This window comes from Dermacentor andersoni, chromosome 3 (assembly GCF_023375885.2).
Source record: "Dermacentor andersoni chromosome 3, qqDerAnde1_hic_scaffold, whole genome shotgun sequence".
NCBI lineage: Eukaryota > Metazoa > Arthropoda > Arachnida > Ixodida > Ixodidae > Dermacentor > Dermacentor andersoni.
The window spans coordinates 211,407,619-211,426,733 of NC_092816.1; the positions used below are offsets into that span (position 1 = coordinate 211,407,619).

Sequence of the window (19,115 nt, forward strand, 5' to 3'; positions counted from 1 at the left end):
CTTCATGTTACGCACAGCGGCTTCTGAAAAAAGTATGCTACGCCAGTTTCGCAACAGAAATATGGCTATTTATAAAGCAGCAAACGTGCAATATTTGCAGTATGGCAATAATGCGCGCTCTCTCAACGTATATAGCACCCTATGTGCGCTCGAGCATTGTTCTCTTCCGCTTGGACTGAATATACGTGTTTTCATCTTTTAATTGTGTATGGATTCCTTACCGTAAGGAGGTTCTTGCTTCTTAGTATTTATAAAAGCGCTTCCTTGACCATAGATCACAGAAATGTAGATTACACGAAGAAACATAGCATCTACCTTCAATAACTTTGAAGCCTCCAACATTGGTTACCTTCTAATTCTTGTTCTACGTATTGCAGGAACCTCCACTATTAGTTCCTCAAAATACACTCTACATCCAAATGACATAACGCATATTCAAGGCCAAATTTCCATGTATCAGAAGATGATTGCAAGGCTTGAAAGTGAGCAGGTGAACACCCCCAATACAGTCGAACTGCTTAATTGACTGAGATGCCAATAATTTTCAAGGGTTAATTGCGATGTCGGCTTGTTGGTAATGCATCTTCAAGGGGTGTACGGTAGCGCGATGAAAAGTCGGGACAAAAGAAGACACACAGGGACGCACACAGCGATGTGTGTCCCTGTGTGTCTTCTTTTGTCCCGTCTTTTAATCGCGCTACCGTACAACCCTTGATTATCTTTTAGCTGTTTAATGATGAGCGCATGGTATTACACATTCGAGTTGAGGATGTTGGTGCGTCCCCAGTCATTTTGGTAGCCATTTTATTTGGACCGTAACAATTCACACTATTTTGCTACACTAATTCACCCTCCTTCGTAGAAGTACAAAAAAGAGTCGTATTTATTCCTTGTAAAACAATCCTATTTACAGAAAATTAAGTGCTAGCGTGTCTGTGTAGTTTTTTTCATTCTCTGGATAGTTGCAACACCTCTTGTGTGTGTTATTATGGTTGTGTATGGTTATTGCTATCTCCGCAGTCATTTCCGACTATTCTCAATTACTTGCATTTCACACTATCTTCCCATTTTCATGTGTCTGCTATTTTGTGGTCCTGGCTGTCCAGCACGCTGATTGATATGGAAATAACATTGTGCATTTATATCCGATGCTCCTGTTGGTGTGAGTTATTAGAAGTACACTATCACAAACAACGAAGTGATACTTCCTCACTAACAATGGGCATGATTGTTGCGCTAAGTTACAGCTTAAAAGAACGAATATGATTTAAATAAAAGTAACATAAAGTAAAGCACCTTTGTTGTGTCGTCTTCGCAACAGCTGCATAAGCGCCTGCGTGAAATCACTCGATTTGTGCAACGTTACTATTCACGAAATTAAAGAAAGAAACAAAAATGAAGTCGTGGCCTCCGAGATTCGGCGGCGTGCGGTGACCATCTTGGAGGCTGCTGTGTTTCGTTGGTTCCGCTAGATGCGCTGAGAGCCAAAGTCGGCTGCAGGCGCCTACGAGAGTGTCCACTATTTACGTTTGCTATATTACTCTATGACTGTGTTGCACAAGAGCGCAGCAGCACTGAGTGCCTACAACGGGTCTGAGATCAAGCACCTCGGTTTCGCCACCAAAGTACCAGAGAGAAGCAAGATAACGAAAGATAATGCTTACTTTATCGTCAAGACGCCAAGCGATAATTAGCATGAACGCATGCATCGAGTTCAACATTGTTTCACCAATCATCGACTCAGTCAGGCAAAGTGGAAAAGCAGGGCCAAGAATAGAATTTAGACATCTGTTTCACGGAAAGGGCTGCGTGCTAGAAAGTATAATATGCTCCTGGGACCAGATGCGGCTCCAGTCGTACAACGTGCTCGGAAAGTGCCTTTCGCCCTGCAGCAACCATTGAGGGACTAGTTGGCACGCATGTAGAAGGCGTCCATTATAGTAAAGGTAGAACAACTCAGCGAATAGGTAAGTCCCGGGTTTATGGTGCGAAAGAATAACGATGCTCTCCAAGTACGCATAGACCCCAAAGGAGTGAAAACCATATTATTACTATAACAATGAACATATATAAACATATATGCTAAACACTCCCCGGTGCATACTTGGGAAGATATAGGAAATGAGCTGTCAGGGGCTTGACTTTTGTGACGAGTTGATGCGAACTCGGGCTTTCATCAGGAGTCATTTTATGAAGCTACATCGGGGGTCTGCACGTTCGCCACTTCTTTTAGGCGCTTGGCTATCTATGAACACGACTACATTTTTACAATGTTGTCTTTATGTACAAAATGCCATTTCTTTTTTATTTTTCCCCTGCTACTAGCCGATTCTTAGTTTATGCCCCGTAGTGGGTCGAATCATAACACCAGGCACGAAGCAACCAACGAAGCTGACCGCTGGCAGGCGTGGTGGGTCGTCGACGGGGCGCCGGCAGCCCATCAACGAGGCGCCCCTTCTGCTCCACCGGACGTCGATGGGCACCGCTTTGTGAACAGTGGCTGGTGTCTTATCAGCGATCCATCATAGGATATGCAAAGCGGCAACTGAAGCTTTGTTTCAAGGTAACGCCGCGTGTGCAAAACCGCTTTGAAAACTCTGGAGAGCAAGCGCTTTCAGCTGGCTGCGGAAAGCTAGAACACTCTCCTCAATTCGCAATTCTTTCCCCGTGATGCGTTCAGGTAGTGATGATCTGTGGCCTCATTCTCAGCACGGCCGCGGCAACGTCATAAGGAAGCGTTTGTCATAAGGTGCGCGTATCGCGAGGCCAACATCGATATGTTCGACTTGTTCTTTAGGCTGTAATGATGTGACACATTTCGGTGTCGAGATAAGTCAAGATATTGGAAGCACAATGTGCCACGGCGAGTATGCCATGACGCTGTTATTGTCGGTAGTAGATGTGAGAGATTGAGACATTTTACTGTGCTAGGCTCATGCTGTTCCGAACTGGGCTCGGTAATAGTCGCTTTGATCGGTAATAAGCAATCCTCCTTACGCAGGCGGTCAAGACCGCAACTGCTGTGCAGACGCCAAGGTACCTACATGCAGAAGCTCCCACGTCGTGCAGGCGTCGGTGAAGAATGGAGGCCATCAAAGTCACCAACAGCAGCGACAACCTGGTGTCCGTGCGGCATGACGCTTTGTCGAGGCTCCTCAACGTCTTCCTGTCGGTGCACCTGCACTCGGGAGACATCAACACGCCCGCCAAAGGGTGGCTCGAGAAGGAACCAAATGACACGCTCCGGTTAGTACAGTGCCAGTAACAGCCGTATAAGCTATGAGTTTACCGTTTAGCTGTAAATATTAAAGGCTGCTCAACATCATTATTTCACGTATCTCTGTGTTCCGATCACGTCTTTTTCTCAGCTATACGATGAACGCCGTTTTATGGAGTTATTTACAATGAAAGCGACACTTGGGCAGGCTGAGTGCTATTTGTGGACTGCTGTCGTCGGCTGATCAGCCAAAAAAAGGCGGAGCTTGCTGAATTTTTACTGAAGATCGTGTGCATTGCGCGAACAGCAAAGCCCATGGATTGCGTCCTGACCACGTTCCTCTGCGGATATTGTCAAGCTGTCGTTGCGTGTCACGTTCTTACTAATATTGCCACATAGTGTGACGACATTGACGTGGGAACGGTGATGCGACACGAGGAAGCTCGCTGAAATATAAGTTATCTGCTGTGATCGGTCAGTGTGCAAATCTTACCACGCTTCGTTACTTTCTTCTAAGTGTCTCACTAATTAGAGAAATCGTCCTAGTAAATATTTGCTCATACGTTGTTCAAAGAAGTCGAAAATTCCGATCTTAGGTGGCATCTGTGAACCGAAACTGGAAGTACCCGTATCCTGTATTGCAAAAAAAATGTCGGAATTGTGCAATAATGGTATTTTAACTACAACTTTTCTGTTAAGATTCAACAAGTACTAATCTAAGGTAATATGCAGCAGGTCGACACTTTGAGCTGAAGCACTCTGCTGGCTTTGTGCACATGTGCAGGATCAGCGTATTGCATTGCTTGGTTAGGTCTGTACGCTGTAGTTTTCTCGTTTATAACAGTAGCAACAGTTTTGGTGAAATTCCTATCGCGAAGGCGAGAAAACAAGTTTCCTGGAATTGATAGTCAGAGACAACAGCATGCGGCGAGCCGGGGCACGCATACGATTTAGAAAATGTGTTGAAACTGTGTATATGAAAGACTGATGCACTACTATGGAGTAAATCTCTGCAGTTCAAGGAAACAACCGTTATCTTGGCAATTTTTCAAGCGCGTTTACACCGTTGTCTTGCCTTGAATGAGTGATTCAATAGCAGGAACTCAAAAGGGGCAAATAAAGACGCCTGGGTGAGCCTTTAGACACTCACTTTTGTTCTGTACGGCGCGGGGTGTCATTTAAACCGTGGCGAGAGAGGCACATATCTTATCCTGGACAAGCTATAATCAATATTCTAGGCGAAGATTGGATCACAAACAGCTTTCCACTCAGTGCGAAGGCTTCTGTTGTCACAGTTTTGCTGCAAAGAAAGCTAAATAGCAATATATATATATATATATATATATATATATATATATATATATATATATATATATATATATATATATATATACACATAAGTTGAGACGACGTGCCGTGCGACAGAGTCAAAAGGCGCCCCCACAGAAACACAAAATATTGCAAGGAGGAGATGATGAACGTATACTGCGGATATTTGGTCTTTTGGATTCTCTGCGTGCATTGAACGGGTTTCATGTATATTTAAAAGCGAGGCTTTTGTTTGTGAACATCGCCGGGCTTACGTGAACGTAGGAGCAGTGTGGCTGTTCTGTTGCCGAATAAGCCGACCAGTTACAGCAGAGGAGGTGAGCCTCACCGCCGTGGGGTTCTTCGCATTACCACAAGATCGCTCTGGTGGTAATGCTGTGGTGATGAAGTTTGTTATGCGGGGATATTAGTGATGCGGTGGTGATTTGTGATTTTAGGGGGTGTGCATTGGTATCAGAAATATTTCTTTGGTTGTGCAGTGGGAGCGTGGCCACTGGGTTCTGTAATGGAGCGAGTAAAAGCAAAACTCGCGGAAGATGCCCGCGTGCGCAGCCTTGTCACAGTAACAGGTGGGATAAATGAAGTCCTAAAATCGATAGGGACCGGACTAGACCAACGCTTGGCGAGGGGGGTAGGCGACCTGCGCGAACTGTCCCCTCAGGTGCAGATTGTGGTGTGCTCTGTGCCGGAGGTGCCGGTACGTGACGCTCACGTACAAAGAGCCGTAGTCGCTGCTAATGTGGCGATATGGAAAATGAGTTAAGACAGGGGTTTCGAGGTTGTTGAAGTAAAGAGTGAGGTGAGATGGTGTGGTGGTTTTGGAAGAGACGGGATCCACTTCAATTACAGGCTTGTACGAGTAGTGGGCTGACGACTTGCTGGCAGCGCTGTTGACTTTTTAGGGGGCTATGGGCGCTCAGGCCGCCAGAGTAGGTAGGTAGTAATGAAAAAGGTCCTCTAGCAAAACCTCAGAATATAATCGCCGTCAATAGTAAAAAAAGGAGGAAAGCAAAGAGGAGAGCTCGCCATGCGATAGGCTACATAAACATGCAGGTGGGCAGAAGAAAGTAAAAGTGGGCAGAGATTGAAGAGCAGTTAAATAGTGTTGAATATTATGCTCCGAAAAAGAAGAGAAGAAGACGAAGTGAGAAACGAGCGTGGAGCCGAGCGCGCGCCTGCATTTTTGAGTTGTTTTTGCAAGCGTCGAATAAAGAAGACGTTCTCTACTTCGGCTCCGCTTCCTGGTTTTCAACAAATAGAGAACAAATAGGGGTGTATACGGTTACAGAAAGGCACCTTAGAGACTCGGAAGAGCCGCACAGTGATTGAGAATTATGTTTGGAAAAGGTGCAACAGAACTAAGTCGCAAAGAAAGGGAGGGGGAGTCGGAATGCTCATCCTTCAGAGAGCCATGTGGAAAAAGGTGAATTCAAAATTTCAAGTGCATCTTTCGTTATCAGGTAAAATGAGTGGGAGAAAAATTTGGCTCGGAAGAGCCGCACAGTGATTGAGAATTATGTTTGGGAAAGGTGCAACAGAACTAAGTCGTAAAGAAAGGGAGAGGGAGTCGGAATGCCTATCCTTCAGGGAGCCATGTGGAAAAGAGTGAATTCAACATGTCAAGAGCATGTTTAGTTATTAGGTAAAACGAGAGGGAGAAAAATTTGGCTTGGCGTTACGTATTTGTTGACCGAAAATAATTGCACAGAGAAAAATAAAGTTAGCGGAATTCATAAGTGCTGATATTAAGGGTTTTGAGAGTGATGCCGAAATTATCCTACTAGGTGACATGAATGCCCACATACAAAATTTATATGGCTATACCGACAACCACGGGGAGTCAATGCTAGGCCTTTGTGAGCCCCATAACCCTGTGATCGTGAATGCATGGCCTAAGAGCGAATGACCGGCAGATGACGCGGGAAGTGGGTAACCGGCAATCGGCCATTGAATACTGTCTGATGACAGAAGGAATTCATGATAACTTAAGAGGAATGGTCATTGACGAGGAACCTTATAGCAGCATAGGGAGTGACCATAAACGGATCGTTTTGAAAATGGAATATGTAGTTGGGAAAGAGAGCAAGGAGTGCGAAATGGACACTCCAAATGTGAACGTTGAAAAAAATAACAAATATCGTCACTAGAGTCAAGGAAGAACTTGTCAAATGGCCTAGAAAAGTATGGGAATATAGTGGGCTTCTAAGTGCGATGACGACAAAAATACGGAAAGAGAAACAACATGTTCGTTGGAAAGGAAAAAAGAAACAGAAAAGCTGGTGGAACTGGGAGATACGAGAATCGATTGCCGAACGACAGAAAGCATCCCGAGAGCATATGCAGGCAAAGAAGGTGCAGTTGTCGCAGGATGAAGTAGCCAGTAAATATATTTATTTATTTATTTATTTATTTATTTATTTATTTATTTACACATACTGCAGCCTCGGTGAAGCTACTGCAGGAGTGGGCAGTGAGGGAGCGAAGAGAAAAAAGAAGGCAAGAAAACCAAATACAGGCACAAGAAAATATGAATATGAAGTAAATGCAATGGTTTTCAAAAATTCTTGCATAAGTAAAGAGCGAACGCTTCAAGGTAGTGAATTCCAGAGTTCAATGTTCAGTCGAAATAAGCTCTGCTTGAACATCTCCGTTCGGCAAAGGAAATGAATGAGGTTAAGATTATGATAATTCCTAGTGATAGAAAGTGTACTTAAGTTCAAATAATTATTTAGTGTAACAAGGTGCTCATAATGAACCAGCGTGTTTAAACATGTGATGCATTCTAAGCGGCGGCGAGATGAAAGAACTGTAAGACCGGTAGATGTATAATGGAAACAAGCGGAAAAATCTCGGCTATAGTTGCGAAAAATCAAGCGCACTGATTTCTTTTGGACTTATTCTAATTTCTTAATATCCGATTTCTTATGAGGATTCCATATGATGCAGCCATAATCAAGAATGGGACGGATAAGTTTTTATACGTCAGCACTTTGGCACCCTTTGGAACCTTATGCAATGAACGATGGAGGTAACCAAGACGTCTAAAAGCTTTGTTACATATGACATCAATCTGTTTCAACCATGACATGTTATGAGAGAAATTAAGACCAAGGTATTAAAATTGGTTAGTCTTTTTAAATGGTAGCCATGGAAAGTGTACGTGAAAAGTGATGTAACCCTCTGCAAAAATACATGGAAACAGTTTTAGAGAAATTAATGTTCATTTGCCATTCCTTGCACCAACTATAAAATTTTGCAAAGGAGTCCTTAAGTAAATCATGATCCATTGAGGTGTAATTATTACGATAGAGGGCGCCATCATCACCGTAAAGACGAATATTAACGGACTCGCAATACGGCAAGTCATTAATATATAAGAAGAAAAGAATCAGGCCTAAAACGGTACCTTGTGGGACGCCAGATAAAACACTGACAGGAAAGGAAATAGAGCCGTTAAAGCGCACAGACTGAGAACGCTGGGTTAGGAAGCTATGTATCCAACCAACCATAGAAGGGTTATTTAGAATGGAGTTAAGCTTGTAGAGGAGTTTTGGGTGTAGGATGGGGTCGAAAGCATTGGATAAGTCAACAAAAATGCCGTCAATCTCTCCACCTAAATCTAATGACTGACAAATATCGTGTGTGAATTTGATTAGTTCGGTAGTAGTGCATCTATTCGTGACGGAAACCGTGCTGGTAATTGGATAAGATATTGTGACTTTCAAGAAATTCCGTGACGTGTTTAAAAATTATATGTTCGAGTAACTTGCATGAATGGGCAGTTAAGGAAATGGGTCTGTAGTTCTGCAGAAGTTGAGCGTTACCGGATGTGTATATAGGAATTACCTTAGCAAGCTTCCAGCATTGGGGAACAGTGGTGGTCGATAATTATTTACGGAAGATAACGAAGATGTATCTGCTTGTCCAAAGTGAGTAGCGAACCAGGAAGGAATTGGGCATGTGATCTGGGCCGCAGCTCTCTTTAGCATCTAAATGGAGGATCATGTTCAGGCCTCCTGAACTAGAGAAGATGATGTCTTCAATAGGTGGGTATTAGTCACAGCTAAAAGGTGGAAGTGAAGAGTTATCCTGTGTGAATGCGCAATTAAAGTAGGGGTTAAAAGCGGAAGCAATCGTGATTGAATCTGAAACTGCAACGTCATCAACAATTAAACTGTTAGAAGTACTGTCCATTAAGTGCAGTGGTGCCTAAATTGACCGCTGGGCAGATATCACATTCTAATAAAACTCACTCCCTCGTTTCCCTAGCTTTAAAGCAGCAAGCACATGCTTCTTCTTCCTTCTTGTACCTCGCTTTATAGGTGCCTGTTCAAAGGCATCCTCATGTCGCTTCGAAAAGTAATGTGCTTCGCTCTGAGTTATCATAAATTGTTTCTTTGCCGATATCGTTTTTTTCCTCTTAAGTAGTTACTCATGGCACGTTCCTTTTCCATTGCTGCCACCCATGAGATTATTTCAGCCTCTCTGACTTTTCGCTTGACATTCTTTGTTGCTATGTTGCTCCCCTTATAGGCCGCATACTTGATGGTAATCTTGCTAGTTCTTTTCCTCCACTATAAATCAATGTTTTCCTGTACATATACCTCAACACTCTCCCAGCCGTTTACTTTCTTCCATAATCCTCAGTCGCTCTTCATGCTGAATTTTACTGCGAGCTTCCCTCACTTCAAAGCTAATCCAGCCCATGTCACCCTCCACAGCTTCATTTGCAGTCTTCCAGCGAGCGCCCAATGCGAGGCGTCTCACTGACCTTTGGTTCCCATCGAGTCCTGATTTTGCCCCTAATTTAAAGCAAACAACCGCATTTTCAAAAGTAATTCCTGGAACCGTTATACCTTTACACATACCTCAATGCACCTCGTACCTATTGTATCCCCATAGCGCTCTGTGCTGCATTATCGTTGGATTTCTCGTCCCCTTCACAGTAATTGTTTTAGAGCGCAGCTCTTTGGCGTCCGTTCCTGGGTTTCGCGTCGTCGTCGGCGTTGTCGTCGGCCTCGTAACCAGCTCCGCCCCCCTTTCATCCCCCCAGCGCTAGCAGCGACCGACTGATACCGCTGGATGCCGCTGACGCCGCTAGAGAGTCAAGATAACGTGACTGCATAGAACACCGTCGCCGCCATGCAGAAAGAGGAGGAAGGGGTCCCCCCCCCCCCCCCCCTGTTCTTGTGTGGCGGATAGGGTGCTCTTCAGTTGCCGACGCGCCGGTTATTTCACGTAGGCCCCGGCACGTCGACGAATACGTGACCACCTTCCCACGGCTAGACCTGGTTCTAAGCGCTGCGGAAGCGAGGGTATCATATTGTTTGTGTCGGCATCGGCGGCGTTGTCCCTGAAACCAACTCCGCAGCTGGGGTTGACTCACTATCGGCGTCAGCGGCATCAGTCAGTCGCTGCTATCTCTTCCCTCCTCCCTTTATCGTGTTGTCCGCTTGCTGCGCGCGCTTCTGCCCCCATCGTTTGCCGCTGGGTCTACACGCCGCCCCCCTCCCCCCTCTTCCTGCGAGTCTCCGGTTGTCAAAGCGCCGGCTCGAACTTAATTCCTTTCTTCGACTTCACATTCTACCACGGAAAAGCCAATCCGAACTGAAAGCTAGCCGATGAATTTCGTCGGTTGCAGTCCCACAAACTTGACACCATCACCGCCAAGTGCCTCGCCATGACTGAACAGCCGCACTACTTGTTGATCTCCGCTCTTAACGTACGCTCCCTTGCCGCACATGCCAAGGACGTACACCACGATCACATTCTGCGCCATTCCTCTGTACTTTGCTTTGCTGAAACCTGGATGGATCCCGAAGAGCCTCTCGAAATCATAGATTTCCTATACTGCTGTGGTGCTCGCAGAGACCACAACAGAGCGGCGGGAGTCGCTATCTACTTGCGCACAGGTCTCTCTGCAATACCAGTCGAAATGTTTGGCACGTCACATGAAGTTGGCGAACTGTGCGCCGCAAAGTTGCCCAACGGCTTGCTGGTAGTAGCTGCCTACTTCGCCCCTACCGCACTCACGAAAGACGTCGTGCACTTCCTGCAACTCGCATTAACCGTCCATCGATCCACACCGATGTTAGTAGTGGGGGACTTTAATGTTGACATAAAGACAAACAGCAATTTCCTAACACTTATGCGGGAGAACATCCCGTTCCTCTCGCTCGTAACGCGTCCCACGGCTGTGACAACCTCGCGAGGCACTTGTATAGATCTCGTCTTTGAGAATCAAGCATTGGTGTACCAAGTCGAACATATATCAGTCTATTTCTCCGACCACAAAGCTTCCTTCATGACTGTCAAGAACTGTTAGTGGAGTCTTTGGTAAAGGAATACGTGTGAAAAATAAAAAAAAAATTCTGTGATAGCGCATACATGTGTTGCTCGATTTCTTTGCCTCAATCTATCGAAAAGGTGAAACAGCTTATTTGCTGCGCTCAAATTTCGCATTAGGAAGTAACGTAATCGTCGGTAATTTTTTTTCCTGTGTTTCCATATATCGCCTTCACTTATTCATATACCAAGATATTTATATCTTTTCACCCGAGGTATTTCCATGCCCTGTATTGCCACTATCTGTTCACTGTTGTCATTAAATACCATAACACCTGATTTTCTAACACTAAATTTCACAACTTAAGCCTTCGCTTTCGTGTCCACAGATATTATCGAGACGTTGCAAATCACTTTGGTTGTTAGCTAGCAACACAATGACGTCCGCATGAAACAAACCATGAAGCTGCTACTCTACTGCTGTACCCGACTATTCGTATCAGAGGTTAAAGCCGAAACTACTTTTCTCTAGCGCCCTCTCCATCCTCACCATGTACATCATAAACAGCAGCGGGGATAAAGGGCACCCCTGCCTCAGTTCCTTCTTGATATGAACTTTCTCCTCGCTCCTCATCCCTTCCCATTCAACGCAAACAGTAATTTCTAGGTAAATCTCTCTCAAAAGCTGTAGGCAGTCGTCGCCTAAGCCTTCACCTTCCAGAATATTCCACAAAATGTTGCCGTCTACGTTGTGATACGCTCCGGTAATGTAAAGAAGGCCACGTATTACGGTCTGCTTTGTACTTTTGATATTTCAATACGCGGAGTAAGAACAAATAAGTTATCATACAAACCCCTACCTATTCTGCCATTCTAACGTTCTCCCAAAATGCCATTATTCTCTGCCCGTGTTTGCAGCTTTAATTTGATTCCCTGCATTGCGAACCTGAATAGTACCGATGTAATGGTCAACGGCCTATAGGAGGGGAATTCTATCTTCTCCCAATTACCTTTCTAAATAAATTCCTTCTACTTTGCCGCCAACTGTCCGGTATTCTTCCATCAATAAGCGTATTTTTCACTGTTTTCAGCAGAGCTTCCGTACTTTCTGTCCTAGTTCATTAATCAGCCTAACGGTAACCTCGTCTCGCATGTGGCTGGGCGCTTAGGAATTTTCTCTTCGGCTTTCTCCGATTTGACATTTGTCAGCACCAGCTCCTTTTCCACCTGGTTATCTTTCATGCTCTTTTTTTCTTTAAATACGAACTCATTATTGCCTTGGAAAGATTCGGCTGTTATTTTTTGGATGTAATTTATTGCCGCTTTTCGTTCCAGTTTGTTTTCACCTACGACTGTGATATGTTGTTGTATTGTTATTGACTTCCTGCCTGATAGTTTTATCTGGTTCGAAAATATTGTACGTGCGCCCTTCTTTTTGTCACTTATTAATGACAACGAACGTTCACTTTCACCTTTTGTCTTTTCTGGAACGACTATTTGAACCATAGACTTTTTTTCCGGCATATTTACTGGCCACTTCACCCTCCGGCAACTAACTACGCCTTCCTTGCTTGCCTGTGCTCTCGGGATGCTATCTGTCGTTCGGCGATCGCTTCTCGTGTCTCCCTGTTCCACCAGCTTTTCGGTTTCTTTTTTCCTCTCCAACCAACATGTTGTTTCTCTTTCCGTAATGTCAGCGCCACATATTGGTGAAGACGGGAGATAGCCGCGATGGTGGCATATGGCCCATGAGATCGGAGCATGTCGCAGGCCAACGAAAACTGTTATAAACGTGCGCTGCTTAGCGCATGCTGCACACTAGCGTACACCGTACGCTCTACTTGCGTACGCTATATATTAACTGTCTAATCTTCAGGCTGGCTTTAAGAAATGCGACAGATCCAGTGCACTCGGTGGCACCGAGGACAACATCGTTTGCGGTGTTGACGACGCCTGCAAAGCATATGCGGAGGGCAAATTATCTAGCAGTTTTCACGTGGAGACCGCTTGTGGCAGCGACTAGCGAGATTTAGTAGCCGACTTTACGCTAAATAAATTATGTCATGTTCAAAGTTTTCCATATTTCTAAGAGATGTGGGTCGACCCACATTCAACATGTAATATATAGTTCAATATACAGCAGCAACCTATATTCGTGCCATCACCATGTTCTAGTTACTCCGCTACTTACGTTTACTCATTCAACTTCCTGCGCCCCATCAACAAGCGCTGCGTACTTCGGTTTCGAACTAGACGCGTATTGTTTTTGAAAAACTAAAAATGTGTTATTTAGATCGGTATTAGTCCTATTGTGTTATTACTGCCATCATATATTTCTAGAAATCTCAATTTCTTTTTTTACGTTGTGGGGTGGACAGTTGTTGCATGGGAAGAGCACTTCTTTGTCCTCGTTTTTACTGAGTACCAGCGTTTCCGCCTTGTTTCATGTGGCGGATACCGTTCGTCTGGTGTCCACTCTTCCAAAAATCTGAATCAATGTTGTTTTTTTGTATATGATATGCTTCCATATGGTATGTTGTGATAATGTATGTTGAGCTATATTATATACGTCACCTACAGTGAACTGCTGTCGTAAGGAATGTGCACTTTGTTCCATGTTGATGTATATACAGGGTGTCCCAGCACCAAGATTTATAAATATGCAAGCGCGACGCAGCTGGGCAGAATACAAGTAATGTTTTTTGCCGTTTCTTGGAGAAACTCGAACTATATTTTTTGCATTTCCCCTAATTACATATATATTCTTCGTTAATTATTGAACTTCTCGAATATTTAATTACAAGAAAAGTGTTGATCATAAAATTGTAGAGCAACATGAAAAACTCCCTATGCAGCTTTCCGTTGCTCAATAGGTGCGAGATCAAAGAGTTTTTCCGAGCGTGGAAGAAGCCAGCGAATACACGCAAATTGCCTCGAACGGCCAGTCGTGGGGCAATCCGCCTGTTTCATTTTCCTGTGCTGCCCTCTGCCGCACGCCACTGAAAACGGTTTGAAAGGGTCCCGGGGCTTTCGCCGGTTGATTTGTGTAGCTGCGCCCACGTTGAGTGCGCGTCGTGGATCGCGAATCGTTATTAATGGCTTCTTCAGGACAGCATGTCGTTCCTTGAAGCGATGTAGCACTGAATGACCACTGAGTGATCAGGCCTGAATTCGCTGTTCTGCAAACAGTGCGGCCGATAAAGCCACGCTCAGTTCCGTTTGGCGGCACGGCTGCCTTGGAATTTGTCGCTGATTTCTGCACTCGGACATCACTTTTTGTATTTTTTTTACACATTATTTAGACATTTCGCAAATTCAAAAAGTCTTCGAGCGCAGCCTTCAGCGTCGCATTTATTAAAGCGATGCACTTGTTTGCATCGACATCTACAGCCGCAGGTCGTTGTTATCGTCAAATATTGTGGAAAAGGTCCATCGCCGATATGAAATAGTGCAAAAATGTAGCAAAACATGCATATCTGCGCGTATGTGCCATGTTGTTACATCCTGAGACGAGTGGATATGAGCGGCCGAACCACTTAAAGAAGGGAAATTATGATACAGATACATATATTACGGGCTGTTAACTCATTCTCGCTTTTCTTTAACTCCATCATACTTACAGTTTTAGCGTGCCATAGAGCATTATTAGAGAAAACTGGGCTCGCATAAGTGCTCATTTGCAGGCCATGTTGTTCTCTCACGAAAACATGCGGGTGCCATCGCTCACACGGCGTTAGTATAAATGAGCGAGGCGGTTGTTTATGCTGCTGTATACCGAATACACCGTCTCTTGTTTGCCGCTCGACGCAGAGCGACACAGTGCATCTCTGAGATTGAGAACTGTGTCGGCAAAGCAACACGTACAGACCCACCCATGTATGCAGCGAATGCGACCGACAGCCTACAGGTATAGTGACATACAGATGTTGGCACAGCACTGTGTCGCCGCTTGCCGCTTATTGTGTACGCGCCATGCGAAGTGACGTGTAGCTGATTCCAAATCTCTAAGGTCAAAATTGAACTATAAAAGGCGGCACCCATGGCGGCACACATCGAAGCGACGGCTCTAACCTAGCACTAAACTGGGTCCGATTCGTGGTAACACGTGAAGTTCGCAAGCTAGGAGAAGTGACTGCGGTTATCACTTTCTATCAACTAACGTGTGTTATGAAGATTGATTCATTAGACGCCACTGATTCCGAGTTCGATTGTGGATCTTATGGCTCGTAGGCACGACTAAGCTTGGCTGGTGAAGGCACATCAAGTTGATTTGCTCAAAACTAAGCGCAACTAATTGTTTGCTGCTTACAGAATAACCTCCAAATCGTAATTAAACGCGAATACACGCAAGTCAAAATTAGTATTCCTATCATAAAACAGTATATTTTATTTAATTATTTCTAATAGATTTTCTTTGACGCCGTAGTGGCGCTGTCAGCGCAAGACGCTATTCGCGAACGCGAAGCCTTGTTTTAAATAACTTCACTGCTGCATGGCCCAACGCTAACGCCCGCAGAGCTCTTTGGGGCCCCAAACTATTTTGGCCCCTATTTTAAAGCTCTCTATTGGCTCAGACTTCGTGGGCATGGCTTGAGAGGGTTAAAGCTTGTGCATTTCAACTTGGTAGGCGTGCTTGACTGATTTTGAGCACGATTAATTATATATACAAGTGAAGACGCTGTCGCTATAGTGTTGTCAGTTCGACGGCCGATCGCGCGGGGTTCGGTCGAACCATGGTCGGCACGCTGATTTTGCCGGTGCCTTTGACATGAAAGCCTGTCGCAGTGCAACTCGCGCTCGGCGGTTGCGTCGTTGTCGACCTCGTATGATAAAAAGGTTGCAGTGAAGCACAATAGTCGGTCAATCATAGGAGTGAGTGCCTTGTCGGTCTCGTATCGACCCAGTGTTGCCGCGCTTTACGAGTATGTGCGGTCAGGAACGCGCTGCCACCACCAGCATGTGAGGACCGACGCTGCAAAAAGACTTCGTCAGCAACGAGATGTACTTAAGTGTCGCCCAAGTGTAATGCACCGGTTTTTCGTTAAATTATCGAGCCATTCATGAAAGGCGGCAACTACCTGGATCACGGTGCAGTCCGGACAACTCGGACGATGCCCTGCCCACTTTCTCTTTTAATGTGGAGCTGCGGTCTTACGCTACGCACGTTTTCGGCACCGCGCCGACGTCGAGCTACCAGTAGAGTTTCAACGCGGTACACGGCCCGAGTGTTTGCAGCAGCGCGCGTCCGAGCGCTTTCTTTCTTTCGGGGGACTTTCCGACGCGCGGCCACGCGCACGACCCTTCCCACACGTTTCGCGACTAATCCGCTAGGGCAGGGCGCATGTGCCGTCGCGGCATGAAAGAGGCGGATCGCCCAAACCGGCACCCTTCTAAGTTGCGTGTGGAGGGGCAGGTGCCAAGATTTTATTGGCATACCGACAGTACACCCCAGAACACCGCAATACGGCAGACGAAGGAAACACATTCGAGTCTCTGAAAAAGAAAGCTTCACCGATGAAAAATCTCCGCCCAAGCACTTCGTATAGGTTGTTAACAAGCGAAGCTGAAACGCGTGGTCCTGTTGTTTATCCCTGGGTTAATCCCGACGGTTCATTAAACGATGGCTTGGTAGGCTGCCGGATCCTCGTTCCGCACTTGCTGCTTGCTCTCGGCTGCACGAGCCTGTTCTTGTGCCCGAGCTGCAGCATTGTCACGGCGTAGACGAGCTCGTTGCCCGTTTTACTCGAAAGCTGCCTGCTGCTCAGGACCACGCATGACGCGTCGCCTACCCCTTTGGGAACCGGAGAGAAAGTGCTGCGCGCACGCTCGGCTGCGACGGAGAGCAGCGACACCATTACTGGCGCAGCCAATCGCATGCCTCGTTCTTTTTTTGCGCATGCGCATGGGGTTGCGCCTGAGGAGTTTTCGGCGTAGAGGTGACAGACGAACTGCCGAATCGGCTACCCATATACAGCTTCGCCGTAAAGTTTTCCATGCTTGGGGATCGCACCTGATACCGTGGCTTCAGGGAAATGCCATATTCAGTGTCGAAGTATTAACCCAGGTGAATCAATTACATGAGTAGCAACCAAGTAAATTTAATCAATGGTATATATATATATATATATATATATATATATATATATATATATATATATATATATATATATATATATATATATATATATATATATATATATATATACATATTAATTCTGGCAACAAAATTCATTGGTCGCTCTTAAGGTGTGGCTCACATGGTTGATCTGTCTTGTGGAAAGTCCATTAGTACGGAAAACAGAGAGCGCATTGAACGACTATGCACAGATGCGTGCTTTATCACATAAACTTATAGAACGCATGCGCTCCGCACGTGCTTAAATTCCTACATTTCTGTGAGCTATGCATTCTTGATATTACAATTGTAAAATAAAACAAGAATACGCTTAACAAGCACATTTTACGGCTTTTTCATGCAATTATAAAAGGCAGAGTGCTGCTTCTGTGGGTGCTCTAAACCACGGTAATCAGCCTTCTAAGCAACGTGCTACTGAATACTCACTGGTTATTTTTTTTTCACGAGCGTTCTGTCAGCTCCTCGCCTTCTTTATTTTGTTGCGTGCATATATTCGCTTCCGGCTGAAAAACAAGCTCATAATGTTATTGTTTCTGCGTGTTTATAGCACGCGCCTTCTTTTTCCCCGTTTTCTCCTTATAAACTTTGTGCTTATGAAATAGTTTTCAGTACACATCAGCTATGTAGGCAATTAACATCTCACTTCGCGGCCTGTATCCCATAAATGTAATAGCGGAGGGGTTTGGTACTGTGGGTGGATATTTGAAAGCAAAACATGTAAAAGTTTACAAGGCCGCAGTACTCCCTCATGTGCCTCCGTCGTTTTCTTCTGGCTCTACGCCAACATGACAGAGCGGCCAGCCCGTTGACCCGTGCGCGACGTGTGTATGCATATCGCACATCTGCATAGCTGTCTTTGCACTATCATCGTCATCCCCACTATGTTTCTCTCCTCCTTCTCACTTTTTCCTACTTCAAATAGCAAGCCGGGGCGAAATTCCTGTGGCCGTCCTCCCTGCTTTTCTTCTAAGAAAGAGCTCTCCCTTTCTCTCCCTCTCTCTCTTTCTCCCAGACTGTTGGCGACGGTCAACGACTCGTCCTCCTCGATGGCACCATGGCCCTCTTCTCCCTCCGCCGTACCAGTAGAGTTTGGCGCGCCCGTGCTGGTAGCGACAGCGGCGCCCCGCGAAGATGTCGAGTTGCTGCTGTCGGTGATGTTGACCACCGCGTGCGTCTTGATCTGCTTCCTCCTCTTGCTGGCCATCAAGTGCTGCGCCAATCTGTGCTGCATCGACTTGCTCTACTGCATCGCGCACTGCGGACGCCGACCACCCACAGCGTGAGCAGCGGCGTGCACGTTGCTTCTACAGAGCTTCCGGCTTTTTCTTCACGTTTGTGGTACAACGCGGGAACGTGAAAGCATAGAGCATAATATCAACATATACATCCTGTCAACGAGAGGCCTGTTCCAACGCGTTAGTGCTGGTTAAAAATAAGAGTGGCGGTTGGTTCCACTCGCTTATGGTGCAGGGGAAAAAGGAGTACTTGAATGCGTTGGTTCTTGCGAAGTAAGGAGTTAGTAAGCCTGCGTGCATATTTCTTGTTGTCCTGGACGTTAGCGGTGAAATCATAGCCATTATCCAATACCAAAGGGTGAACGCATGTTTATTTGTTGTGCATGCTGTGATCAGCGGTTTCAGATGGTGGGAGACTAAATACTTGTAAATTGCCAACCACACTGCAGAAAAAAATGCCCGCGGCGCACCGTAGGCGGTAAAATGCAGCTACGGCAGCGCGGTAGTACCCACTTGAGGTGTGACCGCACTTCACCTACGCGCACAAATCGAATGTAGGTGTAAGATGTCGCGCGCTTTTTCTTTCGCCTGCTGACCGATAGGTGCTGTGCTTACGTTCTTCAGCCTTCGTTCTTAACACGAGCCACGTCTTTGGATGATGATGGAGTCGCTGCTAGTGTAACCATCATCATAAAAGTGTGTTCCTTTTTGTTGCAGCATCATCGCACTCAAAAGACAAGCAAGAATAAGACACTGAATGTCGCCTCTCCGTCCTTTTAATAGGACATGGCACACTATCACCAAAAACCTTTCCGCCAGGCCATCTCGGTTTAGATCGATTATTGTAAAAAAGGTCGCAGACCACGATTCCCAAAAACAAACAAAGCTGCAAAGCAAGCGCGAACGAGAGCTA

General features: G+C 45.6%; 1 protein-coding gene and 1 pseudogene across 1 annotated transcript in view; both read left to right on the forward strand.

The window, feature by feature from the left end:
- Nucleotides 1–2,323: 2,323 nt before the first annotated feature.
- LOC126524753 (uncharacterized) overlaps nt 2,324–19,115 on the forward strand; it is a 32,814-nt gene continuing 16,022 nt past the window's right edge. Inside the window, exons 1-3 of the mRNA XM_055067134.2 lie at nt 2,324–2,563; nt 3,002–3,246; nt 17,980–18,246. Coding sequence (XP_054923109.2) covers nt 3,083–3,246; nt 17,980–18,246 — 431 coding nt within the window. The 5' untranslated portion in view covers nt 2,324–2,563; nt 3,002–3,082. The remainder of the gene's footprint in view (nt 2,564–3,001; nt 3,247–17,979; nt 18,247–19,115) is intronic.
- Nucleotides 5,455–11,012, forward strand: LOC140216310 (uncharacterized; annotated as a pseudogene).